This window comes from Eumetopias jubatus, unplaced genomic scaffold (assembly GCF_037043125.1).
Source record: "Eumetopias jubatus isolate StellerSeaLion01/CBP00866 unplaced genomic scaffold, mEumJub1_p1.0 scaffold_13, whole genome shotgun sequence".
In the NCBI taxonomy this organism is placed as follows: domain Eukaryota; kingdom Metazoa; phylum Chordata; class Mammalia; order Carnivora; family Otariidae; genus Eumetopias; species Eumetopias jubatus.
This window is the reverse complement of record NW_028274819.1, coordinates 84,376,060-84,396,486: the sequence shown is the minus strand read 5'-3', so window position 1 is coordinate 84,396,486 and position 20,427 is coordinate 84,376,060. Positions and strand designations below refer to the sequence as shown.

At 44.0% G+C, this 20,427-nt stretch overlaps 1 protein-coding gene across 1 annotated transcript in view; it reads right to left on the bottom strand.

Annotated features, from left to right (window-relative positions):
• Positions 1-20,427, bottom strand: part of NCAPD3 (non-SMC condensin II complex subunit D3) — a 67,783-nt gene that overhangs the window by 4,353 nt on the left and 43,003 nt on the right. The window contains exons 20-32 of the mRNA XM_028120799.2: positions 20,257-20,364; positions 17,954-18,068; positions 17,752-17,859; positions 15,953-16,191; positions 14,940-15,019; positions 8,735-8,872; positions 8,305-8,438; positions 7,637-7,836; positions 5,283-5,393; positions 3,232-3,369; positions 2,369-2,535; positions 2,006-2,145; positions 811-888 (exon numbers count right to left, since the gene is read on the bottom strand). Coding sequence (XP_027976600.1) covers positions 811-888; positions 2,006-2,145; positions 2,369-2,535; positions 3,232-3,369; positions 5,283-5,393; positions 7,637-7,836; positions 8,305-8,438; positions 8,735-8,872; positions 14,940-15,019; positions 15,953-16,191; positions 17,752-17,859; positions 17,954-18,068; positions 20,257-20,364 — 1,756 coding nt within the window. The remainder of the gene's footprint in view (positions 1-810; positions 889-2,005; positions 2,146-2,368; positions 2,536-3,231; positions 3,370-5,282; positions 5,394-7,636; positions 7,837-8,304; positions 8,439-8,734; positions 8,873-14,939; positions 15,020-15,952; positions 16,192-17,751; positions 17,860-17,953; positions 18,069-20,256; positions 20,365-20,427) is intronic.

Genomic DNA, 20,427 nt, shown 5'->3' with positions numbered 1-20,427 from the left:
GTGCCGGGAGGGGGCACCTCATCTCGTCTGAAGGGTCAGGGCGGGCTGCTGCTGGAGGGTGAAGCGGCGGCCACCAGGGCACGGGAAGTTCTAGGTGAGGACGTGGTGCATGAACGCCCCGCACCAGGCAAGAGGGGGTGTGTGCAGGACCCTGAGACCCCAGCCCGGGGCTGGCCGGCAGAGGAAGGGGGAGGTGGACAGCAAAGAGGCGGGAGGCACACTGAGACACACCGTGGACCTAAGAAGCTATAAAACAAGGTAATGGGAAAAAATCCTCTACACTTTTGCAGACTCGGAAATAACAGATTAGAAAAACCACCCCATGGGAGTGAGAAGACAGAGGCTCTCGGCACAGCTGGTGGTGGGTCCTCAATAGGCCAGTGAACCCGCAGGCTCAGCTGGCTCCGGAGCCAGTCGATGCCGTACCCGGTGCCTGCCAGTGTGGACACGGGACTGCTACAAAGCAGGGCTGCGCAAGTGCTGGCTCTAGAATGGCAAGCATGGCACTGCCCAGGGAACCTGTGCCTCAGCCTCCCTCCCTGGCTAACAGGGAGCCTCCCAGGTGGCTGGGAGTTTAACTGAGCGCATACCCGTGAAAGCACTTAGAAGACCGCTCGACTGACAGCTAGTGCTCGGGCTGCTGAGTTATAATTGTCACGAGATGCCGTGTGACAAGGCACCACAATGTTGCTGACCACCAGGAGCGCCTGCATCGAGGGAAAGACCTCTCTTCCAACAGGAGGAGTCCCGCAGACACACGGTGACTGAGGAGAGTCTCAGCAGAAGCCGGCTTGTCACAGGAGTACTTACTCTCAGGAGTACTGATCGCTCGTTTAGTTACGTGGTCCACAGCTCCACTGGACTCCTGCTCCAAGCTGTAGGAGGTTGCTAAGATAAAACAGGAAAGTTTTAGCTGTCCAAAAAACCCCAACACGGTTAGCAAGATCTGTGATAAAGCTAATATCCCAAATAAAGTGTTTTTATAATGAAGTAACTCAGAAAGATACCAAAAAATGATAAACATGAGAAACATTGTCCATTTTCACTAGGATTCAAAGAAAAGGAAATTAAGGGGCGCCTGGGTGGCTCAGTCATTAAGCGTCTGCCTTTGGCTCAGGTCATGATCCCAGGGTCCTGGGATCGAGCCCCGCATCGGGCTCCCTGCTCGGTGGGAAGCCTGCTTCTCCCTCTCCCGCTCCCCCTGCTTGTGTTCCCTCTATCGCTGTGTCTCTCTCTGTCAAATAAATAAATAAAATCTTTAAAAAAAAAGAAAGAAAGAAAAGGAAATTAAAACCATAGCCGGTTTTGATCTATAAAGCCCGGCAAAGAAGATGGGAAATTGTAAGACCAATGTTTCTAAGCAGGAAAATGGCCACTGGCTCTGGCCAACGTACAACTGCAGTGAGTTACAGAAGCCAATCTGATGCTATCAAAGGCTTTAAAAATATTCATGGCCTCTGAGTGCTGGGAATCAATCCTAAAGATTATATACTTTATTGTGACATTACTTCAAAAAATTGAAAAACACCTGTATTTCCGAGACGAGGGTAACAGTAAATAGGTTTCAGTACTTCCACAAGATAGAATGCTAAGAGGCCATGGGGAGAAAAGTTAGGAAAGAAAAGTTCATGGGCAAATGTTCACTATTACTCTCAGTTATGTGGAGGGAGGTCGACTACAAACCAGAAATGCACACTACGATTACAACTTTATAAATAAGGCCAAATGCATGTGTGTGGGGAGTGGAAAGACGGGAATAATGAATACTTTGCCACTAATGGGTGAGTTTTCCACTCCACTCTCTTTTCCAAATCTCTAATAAGAGACAACCCAGAGTCCCAAATCCCCAAAGTTGTTTGTTTTAAAGATAAGAAAACAGAATCATTTAAAAAAGGATGAGAGGGAGGCTTGTTCTGTGTTTTCATCTGTATCCTCACTGTGTCTGAGGTACAAAACCGACCACTTCTATCGGCCTCCCTGGAGCCACCCCAGACCTGGAACCTACCACGATGGCACATTTTGTCCAGGCTCTGAGAGCTTAACGGGAATGGCAACACTCCTGTGCTCCGACTCCGGTGCCTGCTACTGGACTCCACAGCTTTCTTGACAGAATTCAGGATCGCAATGGTGCTCAGGGACATGGGCCTGAGGAGGAAAACATGCCAGATGTGCAGAGAGGACGAGGGCGAAAACGCTGCAGTAACCGCCCTCGGCCTCCCGGGGGCGCCCTCAACCACACTCCTTGCAAATCAGAAAGAGAGGAGCCTGGAGGAGGTGTCCGCCAAAAGGCCCACTGGGGAAGGTCCAGAGGCAGCGGAGAATGTGGTGAGAGGCAGTCAGCCCCATTCCTGATGTAGCGGCTCCGTACCTGCCTTTGGGCATGAACCTCTTCAATAGCCCAGTCTCCAGGGCAGGGGACAGAGGCGGTGCTTGGCCAGCAAGCGCCCTGGGTGTTGAGGGCTGGCTCGCAGCAGCGGGCACAGTGGCACCTTCCCGGCCACCAAGAGCTGGCATTACTTCTAAACTCGGAGCAACCTGTCAGGGAAGAGAAATAAAGACTCTTTACCTACTGACACTTTTTTGTTGTTGTTAATGGAAACTTTACATGCCCTGAGCAAGTCCAGAAAAAACCGTGTCAGCCCTGGGCAAGTAGAACGTTCTCTTCAGAAAGTTATGGCAGATGTCATGGCACTAAAGAGAAAAAGGATTAAGTTAGTTGGCCTTCATCAGTTTTTAATGCAGTGGATCTGTCTGGATTTCTCAGAGACGTGAACACACTGTGTCTGGAAGTGAACAGCAGCTCACTGGAAATACCCCAAGTGACATTCTGTTCGAAACAGGGGACCACAGACAAAGTGAGACACCTAGGGGGATCTAGTTAGCTATGATCACTAGAATCACAGATCAAACAACCTGCCGACCAGCTTGCTTTCTGGGTATTCGCACACAGCCCCCAGGTATTACTCTGATGACTTTCCAGACAAGTTCATGAGGCCTGGCCAGGAGGGAAGGGAAGCCTCCCTGATCGAGTGATCCATGTGGCACATGCGGCAAAGGAACACGCAGTGGTCCACAACCAGCAACCCGAAAGTTCTCGATCCAGCCAACCTCGGCTCCTATGTGGGTTTCGAGCAGCACTGGGGAAGCTGGGAGCGGAGGGCGGACTGGAGAGAGGAGGGTCACACACTACTTGTGCTGTGTCCCCCTGGTCCTGCAAGCCGCCGCACTCACGTCTGCCTGCCTCGCTCGGCCCTGCTCCTGGGCTCGCTGCTCGACGTACTTCTTGATGTCGTACTCAAGTTCTGATGCCAGCTGCCGGTCTAGCGCAAAGCAATCCTTGATTTCGTCGCGGTAATCCTGCATCACCTCCTAAAACAGACCCCGAGGCATCTTTTAGTGTTTTCTTGAATAAATACATAAGCTCTGCAATGCAACCAGAGAAATATTAACAGGAGTAGTAAGACACGTTTTGCTGAGAGCCGACTATTTCTAGTACATCAACCACCAAGTTAAGTAACATGATGGTATTTTCCCAGGAAAGGCCAACTGCACTGGTATTGACCACAGAAGGCAGGGAGCATGGTGTGAGAGATTAAGTTATCAGTTCTGATCTCTTGGGGAGTGTCCTGTCTATCTGCCATTCAACAGGCAGTTTCCCAGGTTCCTGATGAGGAAGAAGGGACATGGAATCACACGATCTGAGCCTCAAGCAGGCCTTATTCCAGGGCACAGAACTGCCACTGATAAGCCACCCCCTTTCCATTCCTGAAGGCAGGGATGGGGATAGTGATGTAGCTAGGTGGCTGGGCTTGGCTCTGGGTCACCACCAGTTTAAAGGCTCTTGTAGTGTCACTGAGGCAGGCCCCTTAGGAATTCAAGTCAGAGGTTAGGTGGGCAGGTGATACCTGGCACTGTCCTGGCTCCGACAGGGCTTCTGGAGCAAGTTACAGGAAGCTGTGCAGTCTAAAAGTTGCTCATCTGTCTACACTAGCTTTCTCAGAGGATGGCAACTATGGTTCTACTCCCATCGTTGTGTCTTCCTCTGAAGATAGGACAGAAAAGCTTTTATCATATGACGCTAAGAACATTCTCAGGGCTTACAGGGTGCTGCCAGGGACCAGGCCTCTTGGCTAAGAGGAAGAAACCATTTCACCTAACTTAGTAGTAGAGGGAGACGATGTATCGGACCCCACCTGTGAGGGAAGTCCCAACAAAGGGAAGGCAATCTATGAACCCTTCCAGCTACCGTGAAGAGAGGCTGCACAGGTCGGGGCAGAGGGCAGCTGAAGCTGCTTCCACAGAAGGCCGCCAACAAACGAGAGCTGTGCCGCTCAAATAGGGCAGCTGTGTGGCCATCCTCCGGCCGTGTGCTCCGCAACAGGGGACAGACTTACTGTGCGTAAGCCTTTAAGTAGTTTGAGGATCTAAACTCTTTTTTTTCCCTCTCAGAGCTTTAAAACAGGGCAATAAAAGCCTAAGAATAACTGGACGTTCCCATTTTTTACCACACAATGAGCCTATCTTTCCTACCTTAACTTCCTTTAGTTTAAAGAGCTATTTAAGGAATTTACATTAAATATAGTTTGGTTGTAGCCCTTACCGGAAAAATTTTTGTAGCATTTCTTGAAGAAGAAAATAGCATAGTGTAAACAGAGAACAGAAAAAAAACTGTTCCATGTATTTCTGATTGAAAAATTTTGCCAGAAAGGTCGGGGGCCTCATTTATGTCTGCATGGCAAGTCTACATACTCTGGGTGCTTAGACCACGACTTTTCATGGCCTCAGATCCCAGCAGTGACGGCGGCCCGGCCCCCAACAGTGCGCCCCAAGACCCACTGCTACTTCCTGATGTGGAGGCAGTGTTAAAGGTAAACATCCCCAAATTGAACATGATGTTCAATTTCACTTTATCTCTCACCAGAATGAACTAAGATGATGCCTTTGTACTTGACCCCAGTTGAGAAAGTCTTCAAAACGGAATCTCCAAACTGGTATCAAGGACACACATGCTCAGCAGAATGAGTCAGCCCTTCATAAACTCAACGGCATGAAAAAGGCAAGAACCGGCTTCTGTGGAACCTACGGTCAAACTCTCTCTCTCTTCTCCCCGACAGTCAAAGGCCTGTCTGGCTGGTCTAATTCTAAAAAAATGTAAAGCTGGTTTTGTAGCATTTTGAGTTCCTGCGTTCACCGACCAACTACACCATCGTAACTGTGACCAATCCTGAGTAATGAGCTAGAGGAGGGAGACACTGGCCACAAAGCACAAGGTCATCTTTTACCCTGAGATAGGTCATGAGTTCCCGCAAAGCTGGGATCTTATTTTTCTCTAGCAAGGTCTTCAGGGAGATGATAATTGGAATAATATTTTCTATGAAATTCTTCTTCTGAACCTGTAGTAACACAAACAAAGGCATGTTTTAGATGGATAAAGTTCTGAGACAAAGGCTTCTCCCTGACCTAGCTCCTTCTGCACGACCAGTCTACGGTACTACAAAGACTTCTTGTTTATCTTTTATGATGATGCTGGGAACTGTCTAGGACCCAGCACCTTTGTCTTGGAGACTTTATAAGCATTACCTCAAAACACTCAGAAGGCTTTCTGAAGTAGGATGGGGATGAACGCTATTCTTACTTTCTAAACAAGAAACAGGAATTAGAAATAGGCTGAATAACGACAACAAGCTCTAAACCTCCACACAAACCCATCTCGGATCCAGTCAATTCCTCCACTCAGCATCCTCCCTTTGGAATGAAAATGAGTTCACTTCTGGCTACCCAAAAGGGACATTTTGTATTCCTGCTGTGAAATGACAAATGGTTGAGAATGGCTAAGTATGAAAGAGTCAGTGTTGTATTTCTCTCTTTTTGTGTGTATAACTTCTCACACATTTAGAAAAGGTTTATGTATTTATATAGTATCTGATTTGACCAAGCCTTCATATTCTTAACCGTGAATGATCACTAACCAGTTATTTTCTAATAAATTTCTTAGAATTAAAAATAGCCATTATAGTAACCCACATATGTAGTTAAGATTTATCCTTCTGAATTCGGAAAGTATTCTTTTTCTTCTTAAAGTCACTAGTATATGTTCCCTGCTTGTAAATCACCATTTCTAAAAAGTAAGAGTTCCTGAGATAGAAGGTCAATCGGTAGAGAAATAAACACTTTAATAAATATGAGTTTGAGCAGATGGTAAGTACAGGGATAGTCTTAAAAAGTGGCTTAAATGCGTTCAACTCAATAAATATGATCAAATGCCTTCTCTGTAGCAGACACAAAGCTAACCTCTGGGGATGTAAAAATTAAGCCAAGAATTCTTGCCTTCCAGCTACTTCTAGACCAGACTGTGTGCTATGATGTGTGGCATGGTGTGACAAGTGGCAGGATGGTGAGGAACTTACAGAAGAGGGATGCCTAACGAGGCAGGCGCATCTTTTGAAAAGATGTAGGAATTTGGCGGCAGGAAAGGAGGACAGGGTGGGAGAGGCCCTGTGGGCAGAGAGACAGTGTGCAAAGGCACAACAGCAGGAGTGCACACCTCCCACTCGAGGAACCAACAGTGACCTGGAATGGAGAGGTCAGGGAAGGGAGCATGGAGACGGGAGGTGCAGGGGCAAGAGTTCCGTGTGCCTGGGAGAAGAATAAGGATTTTATTCAGAAGGTGATAGGAAGCCACCAAACTACAGTCTAAAGGTAGCATTAGTGAGGTATAACTTATATGCAGTAAAATTTATCCATGTTAAGTGAACAGTCTGACGCATCTGACAACAGTATAGAGTAACCAACACCACAGTCTGCATAATCACCCGTAATCCGTCACCCTGAAATTCCCTGCTGCCCTCTGCAGCCAATCTGCCTCTAGTCTCTTTTAAGCAAGAGAATAAAATGATCAAATTTGTCCTTAAAGACTGCTGTGGCAGCAAGGCGGTACACAGCCTGGACCAGAAAAAACTAGAGACACAAAGGATGCTGAGTGAGGAAACCACTGGGAATGGCACCAGCTTAAGTAAGTACAGAACTGGTCGAATGGGTGAGGGAGATGGGTTTGTGAGATAAAATGGACCGCATCTGGGGACACACTGGATGGCGTCAAAGTCTATTTCTTCAGGGTCCAAAGCTTTCAGGACTCAGGTGGGAAATACAACCTAGTGATCAAGGCTAGTGTAAGAACTGGACCCTGGTGAGGACTATGGCAATCAAGCGCCGCTCTAAATCAGTCTGATCCCAATTTTCACACTCTGGCCAAAGGAAGCATGTGCCTGGCATGTGAGACTCCAGAATGGGGTAGTACTGAGCTCCCTTATGGACAACTTGGTAGATAATGGTTTCCTTCTCCATAACAGTGACTGCAGGAGAAGAGACAGAGAGGAGGGAGAAGAGAGGAGTAACTCAGTTTTGAAAGAGGAAGTCTGAGATGCCTGTGGCACATCCAAGCAGACCAATGGGATGGGTTCGGGCCACGAGAGGAGGTGGAGCTAGAAACACAGAGGCAGAATCGTCATCACTGGGATGAGTGTTAAGGCCATGGGTGAGAATAAAATCCTGATTTGAGGTAGACCACCAGTACTCAGGGGGTAGACGGAGGAACACAGGGGTGTAACGAGGCCTGTTTGTGGAACGACACACTCACTTGCGAGATGAGCCGCTTCTGAGCTTCCTGCATGACCGCACTGGCCAAGGCCGTGTCATCTTCTTCCATAAGGAGGTCCTTATCTGCTTTAGATCTCATGGCCAAAAGCTTGATCTCCTTTGAGCTGAGGACCTCAAATGTATCTGAAAGCAATTCACTGGCTTCCATGTCTAGGGGCAGGATGCCGTCGGCAAAGGATGCTGAGAGAGAGCACAAAAGATCAGCTTCAGGGCGCCTGGGTGGCTCAGTTGGTTAAGCAACTGCCTTCCGCTCAGGTCATGATCCTGGAGTCCCGGGATCGAGTCCCACATCGGGCTCCCTGCTCGGCAGGGAGTCTGCTTCTCCCTCTGACCCTCTTCCCTCTCATGCTCTCTATCTCTCATTCTCTCTCTCTCTCAAATAAATAAATAAAATCTTTAAAAAAAAAAAAAAAAAAGATCAGCTTCGGAGAAAGAGCCCAGCCCCGGTGGGGGAGGGTATCCCACAGAGCTAGGAGGGCCCGTCTTGGCTTCGAGTGGGGGTCTGTGGGCACAGCTGATGTCAAAGAAGGAAAAAAACGGGGTCTTCCCATAGTATCAGGGTCTCATTTGCTATAGGTCTGCTGAGCCATTAGCTATAGGGCATTTCATTTTTAAATATACATTTTATCCCAAATACACCAGGCCTACCCAAAATACTAAGACAGATTTTGGAAGTGATATTGAATCGTTGTTCATCTGTGAAGTGCTCCAGAAGAAATTTGTAGATTTTCATTCGTTTCTGCTTGTTTGTCTTTCCCTTCAGTGAAAACAGCCGTTTCTCTCTATGGTGAAACAGGACAATTTTACCACAGCACATGGGCAAGGGTACAAGGATGTTAATTTCAATAGCAGTTCGCAGCACCCTAAAAGCTGTCTACCCAAGACGTTAAGTGCACAGACGAGAGGACGGCACGTCCCTCAGGATGCTATTGCAGGCTGAACGGGCTCACATCACCCTGCCCAGAGAAGGCAGTCCCGCTGCAAGCACCACTGGGGCCAGAGTCTGTGCCTCACCACTTGTACACGCAGCTGCCCACCTCCCCCTGCTTGCCCGGCCCTTCCCGAGAGCTCTGCTGACCTCTCGGACTGGGGGAACTTGTTATACTTCTCATGCTTCTCGTAGTTATTGAAGTGGAAGATACACTCAATGAAGTGCTGGAAGAACATGACAGGGTTCCTCTTCAGTAACAGGTGAGCCAGGCAAAACTCCCCGAAGCTGCAAAGAAGGGGAGAGAGAAGAAAGAGACCCGTTTGCTATTTGCAGACAGCCTCTAAAATTACACTGAGAATGCTGAGGGCAGAGGGGAAACTGTGAATAAGGCAAAGGGATATGAAATCTATCCCAATACACAGCTTCGTTCAGACCAAAAAGCAAGATACAAATTTAGCTTCTTTTGTCTGTCCTTGCTCAAGAGCCTCCATTTTGAATCCAAGGTCAGCATAAAGGCTTCTTCTACCAGGATTCCTTTCAAAATTCTAACAAGGTGTTATTATTCAGCTATACTTCAAATGTGGGAAAACAACCAACCGACCCCAAACTGCTCTTCAAGTAGAATTCTGTGGTCCTCATGGCTGATGCAACGATAAACCACCACCTGAAAATGAACACTTGGCTTCCCCCCCCTTCAACTTGAGGTTTCTTGCCCACAATAATGAACAAAAACCAATTTTCCTAATTGGGACTTTTTCAAGAATTGGGATTAATTACAAGAGCCTTCCAGTTTGGGTCAGCACAGACAGTGAAGCACTCTTACTGAGCTCTGGACTCATCAGCAAGCCCCAGGCACTCTCCTTTCTCCTGTGCCCCCAAATCTGGAAGAGGCGTCTGACATGCACATACCAGGCTACCCAGGGAGACACAGATGTCACCAGCACTGCACCGATCTGAACGGCAAAATACTAGTGGTTTCCAAAGCCAAATGTACATGGACAAAAGCCAGGTTATCCAACCGCAGGCCCCAGATAGTTTGTCTAGTAGGGGAGAGAAGGCCAAGGCACGGGCGTTTGCTCAGGGGTCAGCATGGGGTGGTGCAGGGCTGGCTCTGATTCATTTATACTGTCCAGACCAATGTTTTAATTTCATTTCAGAGTTAAGTGCAATTTCCACCTACACAGGGGCACCAGTCAGCTCTCAAGGAGGGAGGCACAGTGAGGAGGATGACCCAAAGTGATTCTTGGCTTTGGGATGTACAGGACTCGAGGGAGATTCACCTTCCCCTAATGGTCCTCCTGAGGCTAGTATTAAAATCACTTTGTATTCAAAGCATACACATTGATTAAAACTCAGAGAAGGTAGTTCCGGAAACATAATTGAAGTAAACCTAAGTAAAAGCTCCAGGGCAAACAGAGGCACTCTGACCACTCACCTAGGAGATAAGGGAACAGCCTGAAATAATGCTGAACACAAAATCAACAAAACTCTATTTCGTAAAGGGACTCCCCTGAGGAGAAGTTCACCTGAAGCCAGCTAGGAGCGCCTGCTGATCTAGGAGCCGTCAGTCAGTGCGTCTACACAAAATGCTGTTTAGTAGACCTGGCTAAAGGGCAAACAAGTTTGGTCACAGCATCAGGTGAAGTTCTTTCTAAACAAGGGTTACTCTGGTAAGCTATCTATGACCAAGAGTGGAGAAAACCATTAAGTAAACAAAAACCATTCCCCCAGAAACAAGACTTTACCTTCCTTTATTACAGTTAAAACTCCTACAGCACAGCAATTCTTAGAACTACCTGCATTTTCTCCTCGGATCTGAAGTCATTCATGTGAAAATGAGATCAGACAGAATCCACTCTTCCGCAAGAAGACGGGCTGCTCTGAGCTTCAATTTGTGCGCTTTGACTTGATGTCCAATGCTCATCTACTCAGAATTTAGGTCAAAAATATATACCAGTAGAGGTAACTGATGTGCAAGATAGTGCAGTCTATCCCCTAGTGAATAACTGGCTTAACGAACTGTACAGATAAATCCAACGGTAACATAAATCATGCAAAGGATTTACATGCTTGGGGCTGGAAGCCGAGTCAAAGGGCTTTGCATCATGAGAAGCCAGAAACCACAGTCAATGGGTAACATTCAGCACTCGTCTTGCTGTTACATTTACTGGGACTAAAAGGGCACATTTCAGCCTTGACTGGATTGGACTCACCGATCTTTCTAGCTTGATAAACTGGTGAAGAGAGATAATTTTGTTTTCTTTTTTTTTTGTTTGTTTGGCAGCTGGAAAGTTAAAAAAAATTAACATTCCAAGGAATGCTTCCTGGAGCATTCCTTTTAGAGTGGCAAGAGGACAGCACTTTTCAGGTACCTGAAACAGAAAACTTCAACACCTCCAAAGATACCTTCCAAAGAACTCAGCTTCCTTTCCCACCTCTTCTCATCCCTCAGGACAATTAAAAGGAACGGTACGTAATCACCCCACCAATTCAGGGATACTGTCTAGACATTTTACACAGCATTAATTACATTACACGGAAAACAAAAAGATGACCAGCTAAATCTGAGTCATAATAATCTTATACAAAACGGTTATTACTCTCTTATTAAGAATCCAAATCCAGGTTTCAAACAGCCTAGCCTCACTTTCACATTCAGTATTAGTAGGAACATAAAAATCTGACTTTTTAAAGATGTTTTCCCATGCCAAATGCTATTCTGAAGCATCTATCTGCTCAATAAAGGCCACTGTTCATGGACTCCTATTCCCGATCTGTCCTACAACTTGGTCTATCTCAGACCCATTTATGCCAAAATTCTATCTGAAACTTGAGGCAAGTTATTTCCTATATCCATGTGATCCTTGGCTTCCACCCCAAATCCAGGCCCCCTGTTCCCCTATCTTCATCAGCTCTATCACATCCCTATACTGTTGTTTCTTCTCCCCTGATCTCACTTCCCCCTGTCTACTTTCCCGACTTGAGCGTACTCCGTACTCTAGTTCCAGGAGAAGTCAAATGTCTACCCTCTCCACACTTTTTCATAAATCAGGGCCGGCTTTCCTCTAGGGACACCCACAGCCCTCTAAAGGGAAGGACGCTTGCTGCTTCTCCCAAATGCCAGAGTCAAGGCATGAGGACCATACTTTCCCTCCATACTATTTTCATTCATTCATTTGCCAAATGTTCACTGGGGTGTCTCCTTAGTCTCAAGCTCTCTTTCAGGTGCTAGGGATAATGCAGTCAACAAAACACAATCTCTGCCTCTCTTGGACGCTTATATTCTAGTAGGTAGTCAGATGTTACATATACAACACAAAATATGTTGCCACAAGTTGTCTGAAGAAAAAGCTGTTTGGGGAAGGTATAGTAAAGGGGGAAGGGAGGGTTGGATCCCTCCACCTGGCCCACGGAGCGGTACGGAGGCCCCTCTCCTGAGGCTCTGGCTACCTACTTTGCCCCGCACTGCTTGGTACCTGCATCCCAGTTTTCTCCACTCCAAATCCCAACATCACTGCTATGGTCTGAATGTTTGTGTCCTCACCAACCCCATTCCTATGTTGGAAACCTAGCCCCGAAGGAGATGGTATTAGGAGACTGGGCCTTTGGGGTTAGTGAATGAGATTAGCGTCCTTACAAAAGATGCCCTGGAAAGATCCCTTGTTCCTTCTGCCATGTGAAAACACAATGAGAAGCCTGTTATTTTCACCAGAACCCAATCATGCCGGCGACAGGGTTTCAGACTTCTAGCTTCTAAACAGTGAGAAAGAAATTTCTGTTGTTTATACGCTATTCAGTCTGTATTTTTTTTTTTAAGATTTTATTTATTTATTTGACAGAGCACAAGCAGGGGAGCAGCAGGCAGAAGCAGGCTTCCTGATGAACAGGCAGCCTGAGGTGGGGCTTGATCCCAGAACCCTGGAATCGCAACCAAGCCAAAGGCAGAGGCTTAACCGACTGAGCCACCCAGGCACCCCCAGTCTGTGGTATTTTGTTAGAGCGGTCTGAATGGACTATGAATTTCTCAGAGCATCTTCAATGTCCATACAGATGAGCTCATTTAACCCCTAACTTTCTATTTTTCTGATTTCATCAACTCTAGTGACCCTCCCATGTATGTTCTATGTAGCTACTCTGCAGCCCCATCCTGGACCATGTCATTACACCCGGAACACCCACTTCTGACTAAGATAATCCACTTCATGACCACACACACCTATCCTTCCAGCTTTCTGACCCGCCCCCCCTTCCCATTCTACTTGTTTTACAACTTCACTAATCCCTCTAGATGCTCAATTACTTCCTCTTCTCCCAGCCGGATCTCTGTCTTCATTTTCTTTTCTAACTTAATGGCCATTACCTTAGTCATTCTCTTTCCTTGAACTTCTCTGGCCCTGCCTTGTGATACTTGCGGCATTTCCCCAGTTAAGCCCAAACAACCCACTTGTTACCTATCACGCCGTGACTCCTGTACTACAAGGACACCACCTAGTGGGCAGAGGGGAAAATACACCATACGATCTTGTAGTCCTAAACTTTAGTGGGTGTATATGACCAATTAAAAATGTCATTCAGGAAATCCACCTGGGCCAGAAATAAATGCAACAAGCTCTGCCACTATAGTCTCTTTAGAAGACCTGTATTAGCAGATACGTATGGAAAAATTAATGTGTTTAATGCAAGCAGATAGGCCTGACCTAAAAATAGGGGAACAGACTAATTCAAATTACAATTAACAAAGGTAATCATTAGCTTATTAAAGCTGAAAATCTGGGGCCCACATTTGAACCACGTGGTTTAAACAAACACAGAATATGGAGATAAAATGGAAAGATTTAAAAGAGAAGTATCAAAATACAAGAGGCACTGATTATCTTACTATAGTGTAAATATCTATCTACCCTAATCTTTCTGATTCATGCTCTGATCAATTTTTTTTTTTTTTAAGATTTTATTTACTTATTTTACAGAGAGAGAGAGAGAGCACAAGCAGGGGGAGCAGCAGGGGGAGAGGGAGAAGTAGGCTCCCCGCTGAGCAGAGAGCCCGATGCGGAGCTCGATCCCAGGACCCTGGGATCGTGACCTGAGCCAGAGGCAGACACTTAACCGACTGAGCCACCCAGGTGCCCCTTTGATCACCTTTATACCAGGTGCTGTGTATGTTACATACTGACCAATGCTCTTGTTCACATACATGTATAGGAGCTGAGAAAAGGGAGTAAACCCAAAAGTGTACGTTAAATAACCAATCTCACCTTCCCAGCTCATCAGATGAGAGCCTCCCAACACTTCTAATTATGCCTGCTTCTCGGCTGTACATTGTAGAGAGGAGAGAGCCATGACAGCCAGTCTTATGGTAGCAGAGTAAAGGTAAAAGGGCACTGCATCACTATTTTGGTCCTTTCTTGGTTATATAAACAAAGAAAAAGTAATAGTCTTAGCTTTTTATTTCTGACTCTAGATAGCAATAATTACAATGTTAACCTTCCACTAGTTTATTATGTAAAATAGTCCTCCTTAGAAAATTATACCCAAAGAAAACCGAACAGAAATTCTTCCATGGAACTCAGAGTAAATCATTGGTGACCATATTTAGAACCAGAGGGACCCATTATTATAAGCATTTATAGCTAATGAACTCTCTTAAAGACCTTTTCCCAACTGTGGTAGCTTTTGCCATGCATTCAACATTCTATTCTCCAATTGCAGAACTGCTTTAAAAAGAATTATTCATGCAACATAATCTAGGTTAACAAATTCTGTAAGATCATTCCTCAACCTCCTGAAAATAAATCCTCAAAAAAATTATAGAACGATAGGAATTAACAAGTGGCAAAACAACTCCTTTCCCTTCCAATTCTCAAGAAACACCCCTTTCCAAGAAGCCTTGTAATTTGTATACTCTCATTTCACAATGTCTTAAAATTCCTAGAATTTCTTCCTTACAATTTCTGCACTTACAAGAAAGCATGAACTCTATCAAAATTGACATTTTACTGGCTTAGAAATCAACATAGTTAAGTCAATAGTTAATGGCTACAATTCCATATAGTTTGCTATGACAGACTCATATACTGCTCTTCATTACTCCTTTAGGGAGAGTCAACAATGTTAGCAAATGTAGTCAATGCTGAGACTATTTAATGGTCAAACTGAATGAGGGATTTTTTTTTTAATTTATATGCAAAGTAAAGCTTTGTTATATAGCTTAAAAATCTGCTAATTCTCTGGCAACTGCCAAAAGCTCACTAAATTCTAAAAAACTCAACCCCAAACAAATTTTAAAGAGAACTAATGTACACCAGAAATTAGGTAAATCATTCAGTTATCTGACATGTGAGGAAAGAGTTACCTGGCGATGTCTGGGTGTGAATCTATCAGAGTGCTGACAAATCGAAAGAACAGAGAGCCCTTCCATTTCACAAATTCTTCCTGTATAAAGAGAAACCAGCTTGTTTAAGGATGAATTTTAATATACAAACCCTAAATGCATTCAGTCATAAAACCAACTGTTAACTTTCTTTTGTTTAACATCACACCTGTCAGCTACTCCGTCTGTCTGTGCCACATTAGCACAGTCTGTTAGCACTCACTTCCGACCATCTTGAAAGCACGTATATTTGCTGATCATAAAGAGAAGTGGAGGGATATTTGGGTAGAACAGCATCCTATTTATTCTATTAGGAAAATTACTCAAAGCACCTGGCTTTAAAAGGGAGAGCCAATGGTGCCTTCATCAGGTACCTAACCATATAAAAAGTAAGTATATAGAACATACTAGAATAGATATACAACTTAGTTAAATGCCTTCTATTTAAAGATCAAATACTATTTCTCCCTCACTTTAGGCTAAACATATATTCTCGATGGCAAGAAAAACATTGAGTGCTCTGTTCACTAAGAGTTTAGAGTTCACTAAGTTCTTTCACACACTAAAAATGTCTCACTGGACTCTCAGACCAACTCTGAGACAGCCAGGGCAAATATGATCCTCATTTCACAAAAGAAGAAGTTATGTCTGAGAAACACTGACTTGTTCAAAGTCAAGGAGAATGACAGAATTGGAACTAGAAGTACTCGTCCACTGAGTGTGCTCTTCTCTACATGGAATTTACTCACAAAAATGAAACCTCACACTGGTTGACAGGATATCTGAACAAACACCCAAAATAAACATTAGGAAGTAACACTCTGTTTAAAAGGCTGCATAGAACATCAGAAGAGTGATATTTTAAACCAGAGACAAGGCTGATTATTTTTGGATTCTACTACAGAGCAGTGCATTTCCTATGCTACTCCAATATTCCCTGAAACTAGAAGCAATAGTGGAAGGAAAAAAATGACAGGTCCTGTTCTCAGACATACCTGCAAGAGATTGGTAAGCAAGATGAGTGTTTGCTTTCGGATGAATGGATTTGAATCCTTCAGACACATGGAGATATTGGGAATGTACTTGTCCACCATGACCGTGTACCGGATACAAAGATCACACATGACGATGACAACATTGTTGCGAACAGCCACATCATCACACACTTCCAGCTCTCGCACAAGGGCCGGGATGCTCTTCTTTGCAAGGTCCTCATGCTGTAAGCACAGCTTGCCTGTCACAGAAGAGATTAAGATGTCTTGACTCTAATCCTATGCCTACACTTTCTCCAGATAAAGCCTGCTGTGGATTTTACTTGATCAAAGTTAAAACATCATATCAACAATCACAAACAAAAAAATCATAGGCAGACAAACCTATACCACTAAATATCAGGAAGTTCAAAATACCTAAAAAAATAATGCCCCCCCCACCACTTCAGCGTTTTATGAGACATATACAAAGAGATGTTCCTTCATTGGAGTAAAACTATCCTCCTTTTAAAGTCAACAGTTGAATTTCAGAACTTATCTACTCACCTGGAAAATGACCAATAAAATCTAACAGATGATACATTTTATTTTGATTATACACATACTCCATTGAAGCCAAAAAGTTTAATAATGAATTTGAAACCTGAGCTAGGTAAATAGGAAAGAATAACCACCTCATTTTATTTCTTATTCACAGGAGAGGGAGGCTGTTACTGAGTTTTGTTTGTATTTTTTTTTAAGATTTTGTTTATTTATTTGAGAGAGAGAGAGCACAAGCAGGCAGAGGGACAGAGGGACAAGCAGACTCCCTGCTGAGCGGGGAGCCCAACACGGGGCTCGATCCCAGGACCCTGAGATCATGACCTGGCCAAAGTCAGAAGCTTAACTGACTGCGCCACCCAGGTGCCCCTGTTTGTAATTTTTTGCAGCCCAGAGAATGTTTTGCTCTTATTCACAATTCTTAGATTTTTAAAAAATTAGTATTACAAAAAACATTCATAAATCTTATCCAGCATAAAATAAACAATCATACTAAAACAAAATTCAAATTAGAGCACAGAGGTTAGTCTTCTCGAGACTCACAACAATTTGAGTCCATGGGGAAATATGTCTATTAATTAGCTCATCTACCAGTTCTGATAGGTATCAAATAAACTATCTCCTTTTTTTTTTTTAAAGATTTTACCTATTTATTTGAGAGAGAGAGAATGAGAGACAGAGAGCACGAGAGGGAAGAGGGTCAGAGGGAGAAGCAGACTCCCCGCCGAGCAGGGAGCCCAATGCGGGACTCGATCCCGGGACTCCAGGATCATGACCTGAGCCTAAGGCAGTCGCTTAAACAACTGAGCCACCCAGGCGCCCTAAACTATCTCCTTTTATGAACTGAACCGCAAATTTAGTTTTTCAATCCCAGAAATCAGTGTGGTACCTGGCATATAGTTCTTGATGAACAGACCTCATGGTGCTACATTATGAGTATTAAACACCCCCCCCATAAAAAGGAACAAGTGTAATTGTAATAAATTAACATAAAAACCAAAAGTTCCCTACAGGGAGTGTCTTGAGTCTGATCATCTGCCAATGGTTGGCAGCTGCCAACCAAGGGCTCTCATTATCAGCACTCTGGTATGCCTCTGAGCTAGGTGCTACTATCAGAATTCCCTCCAAAATTCACAAGAGCTAGAGTAAATATGAGCTCAGCATACGTAACACATTACTAAGGCTGGCTTATTTGAGACAAAAAAGCTACCCATGGAACTGGACCGCACAAGCAATATTTTTCCCGTGTTATTCTTGCTTACCCAAAGTAATGATAGCGTGTGCTCTAATCATGGAAGGCATGACACAGCCCCGGACTTGGGAGAGTGGCTCAAAGGCTGGAGCTTCACTGCGACCTTGAGATGATGTTGCTACAAGGAAGAAGAAGAGGGCTTATCTACAGTATCTCAGGGGCCAACCCCGCCTTAAGACAGCACGTGCAGAGGATAATTTCAAGTGCCTTACGATGATCTGCATCAACAGAAGAAGCTAGAATGGACTGAATCAGAAGGAATGCTCGCTTCTCCACTCTGGCTGGACAAAGCTGGGCTATATCTCCTAAGGTAAAAATGTACTTCACCTGCAAAAAGAATTGGTTTTGCAGTAAAAATAAGGCAAAAGAAAAATTAACTCTAGCTAAAGACATGTATTTTTTTTTGTGCCCCAAATTAAAAGAACTATTTTTTTTTCCATAAAAACACATGGCCACCGTAAAAATTCAGTCACTACATGGTAAAATTCACCCAACCTTTTTTGTCACTTAGATATAATAAATATGTCTAATGACTATATAAGTATGTTAAAAACTACTGATGTCATCATAATTTACTTCACTATTAGTGAACATTCACACTGCTTCTAATCCTTTGCTATTGTTTGCATTCCTTCTGAAGAACATCTTTGTACCTTTAAACACTGTTTTACTTCCTTAGAAGTAATCCAGGGTTAAAGGGCATAAAACTGTTTTACATTTTAAAACATATTTCCAAACTGTCTTCCTGACTGGTTTACTATTTAGAGTCCTATCAAAAACTCATACCTACTGTCTTCCTCAGAGCTGCCACTACTACTGGGTGTTTACGAAGAACATTCTACTTGAGAGTTAATAACACTGTTTTTTCTTTATCCTAAAAATGCAAGGGTAAGGCTAAATAGTAAAATGTAAAAGGCTTATTTTATTTTATTTTTGTAAAGATTTCCTTAATTTATTTTATTTTTTAAAAAAGATTTTATTTATTTGAGAGAGAGTGAGAGAGAGAGTACAAGCAGGGAGAATGGCAGGCAGAGGGAGAAGCAGGCTCCCTGCTGAGCAGGGAGCCCAACATGGGACTCGATCCTAAGACCCTGGGATCAGGACCTGAGCCGAAGGCAGATGCCTAACTGACTGAGCCACCCAGGTGCCCTACTTACTTATTTTAGAGAGAGAGAGAGTGTGTCTGTGCAAGTGGGGGGAGGGGCAGAGGGAGAGAGAGAATCTTAAGCAGGCTCCATGCCCAGCGCACAGCCCAATGTGGGGCTTGATCTCATGACCCTGAGATCATGACCTGAGCCAAAATCAAGAGTATGTATATTTAAAAAATCCTGAACATATATATCTTAGTGATTAAAGGAATATTTAAATTCTACTTAGAGTGAAGTAAACAATAGTTATATTGTATATATTATAATGTATATATTGTAATATACATGTATCCTTATATATTTTGACTATCAGGAAGCTTCTGGTGACATATTTAATAGTTGAAAAAAAATTTTAGAGGGAAAAACTCACTGGTCATAATAAGCATTTTTCTTAGTTTGGGTAGTGACTGCTCAGACAAATTAGAGGCATGAGACCCTCTAGAAACCCTGGGGCAGGGCCATCTTAACACATCACAGCCCTCTGAACTGAAATGTCTGGATTCCTACTGGTAATATTTTTATTACTAAAGTGTGCATATTAATGCCTCAGCACAAATGATCTCTTCTCACATATCTAAACATGGTCCTTGGTCTCCAGGTACAAATGTGAGGTGGCAAAGCAGGAAGAGCACAGAGGAGAGGTACTCTACTAATTTTCATACAGATGAGGAAAATGGCCAATTCTGGTGAAATGATGGCCTCTACAGAAGGGCATTAAAAAGTTTTCTTTACTGACTGTCAGATGTTGGAGTCAGAATTACTACAGCATGTTTTGTTGATGGTCAACCTCAAATCAGAAAACTGGCTCCACATTTACTGGCCCACAGGAATCAATTGCACCAACACAATTTCTAAAGCAGGGTGCCAAGTCATATAGTCTTGCTGCTCCAAGGTTATTTGTATTTTCAATTTTCAAATATTTCACTGTATTTTAGCCATGGCTTCAGAACTGCTCAGCGCTATTCCCCAGTTCTACAGTCTGGTATTTAAACAGCTTTAGCGGACACATTATACTTTAAAAACACATCAAACAAACAAGCCAAAAGAACAAAGAGCATACTGCCCTTATTACTTTCTCACCTTATTATTTCACAACACAGACTGTGTTTTCCCTACTGGATCAGGTACCTCACAGGCTCTAACTGGATGAAGCATATCCCATCAAGTTTTTCCCCCAGATAATAAGTACACGAGAGAAAAATGAATAGGCCTTGACCAACACAAAAATTCTTCTAAAAAAAAGTAAGCTCTAGGCTAGGAAAATCCTTTTCTTGCTAATAGCATTAGAAATGCACATTAGAAAGTCATCTTTAGAAAACCTCAAATGGTGTAAAGGAACGGAATGTTCGAGAAGAGTAATTACTTACAAACAGGTCTTCATCCATATTCCCAGGTCCACTTTGCTTCAGAACTATATTGGAGAGGGACTGCACACAGGTGGAGAGGACATCCCCACACACCTGCTTCAGTAATTCCTGTGGCAAGTCAAAGGTAATCTCTGAAGGATTCCATACATCTATGAGACTGTCCATGAAACA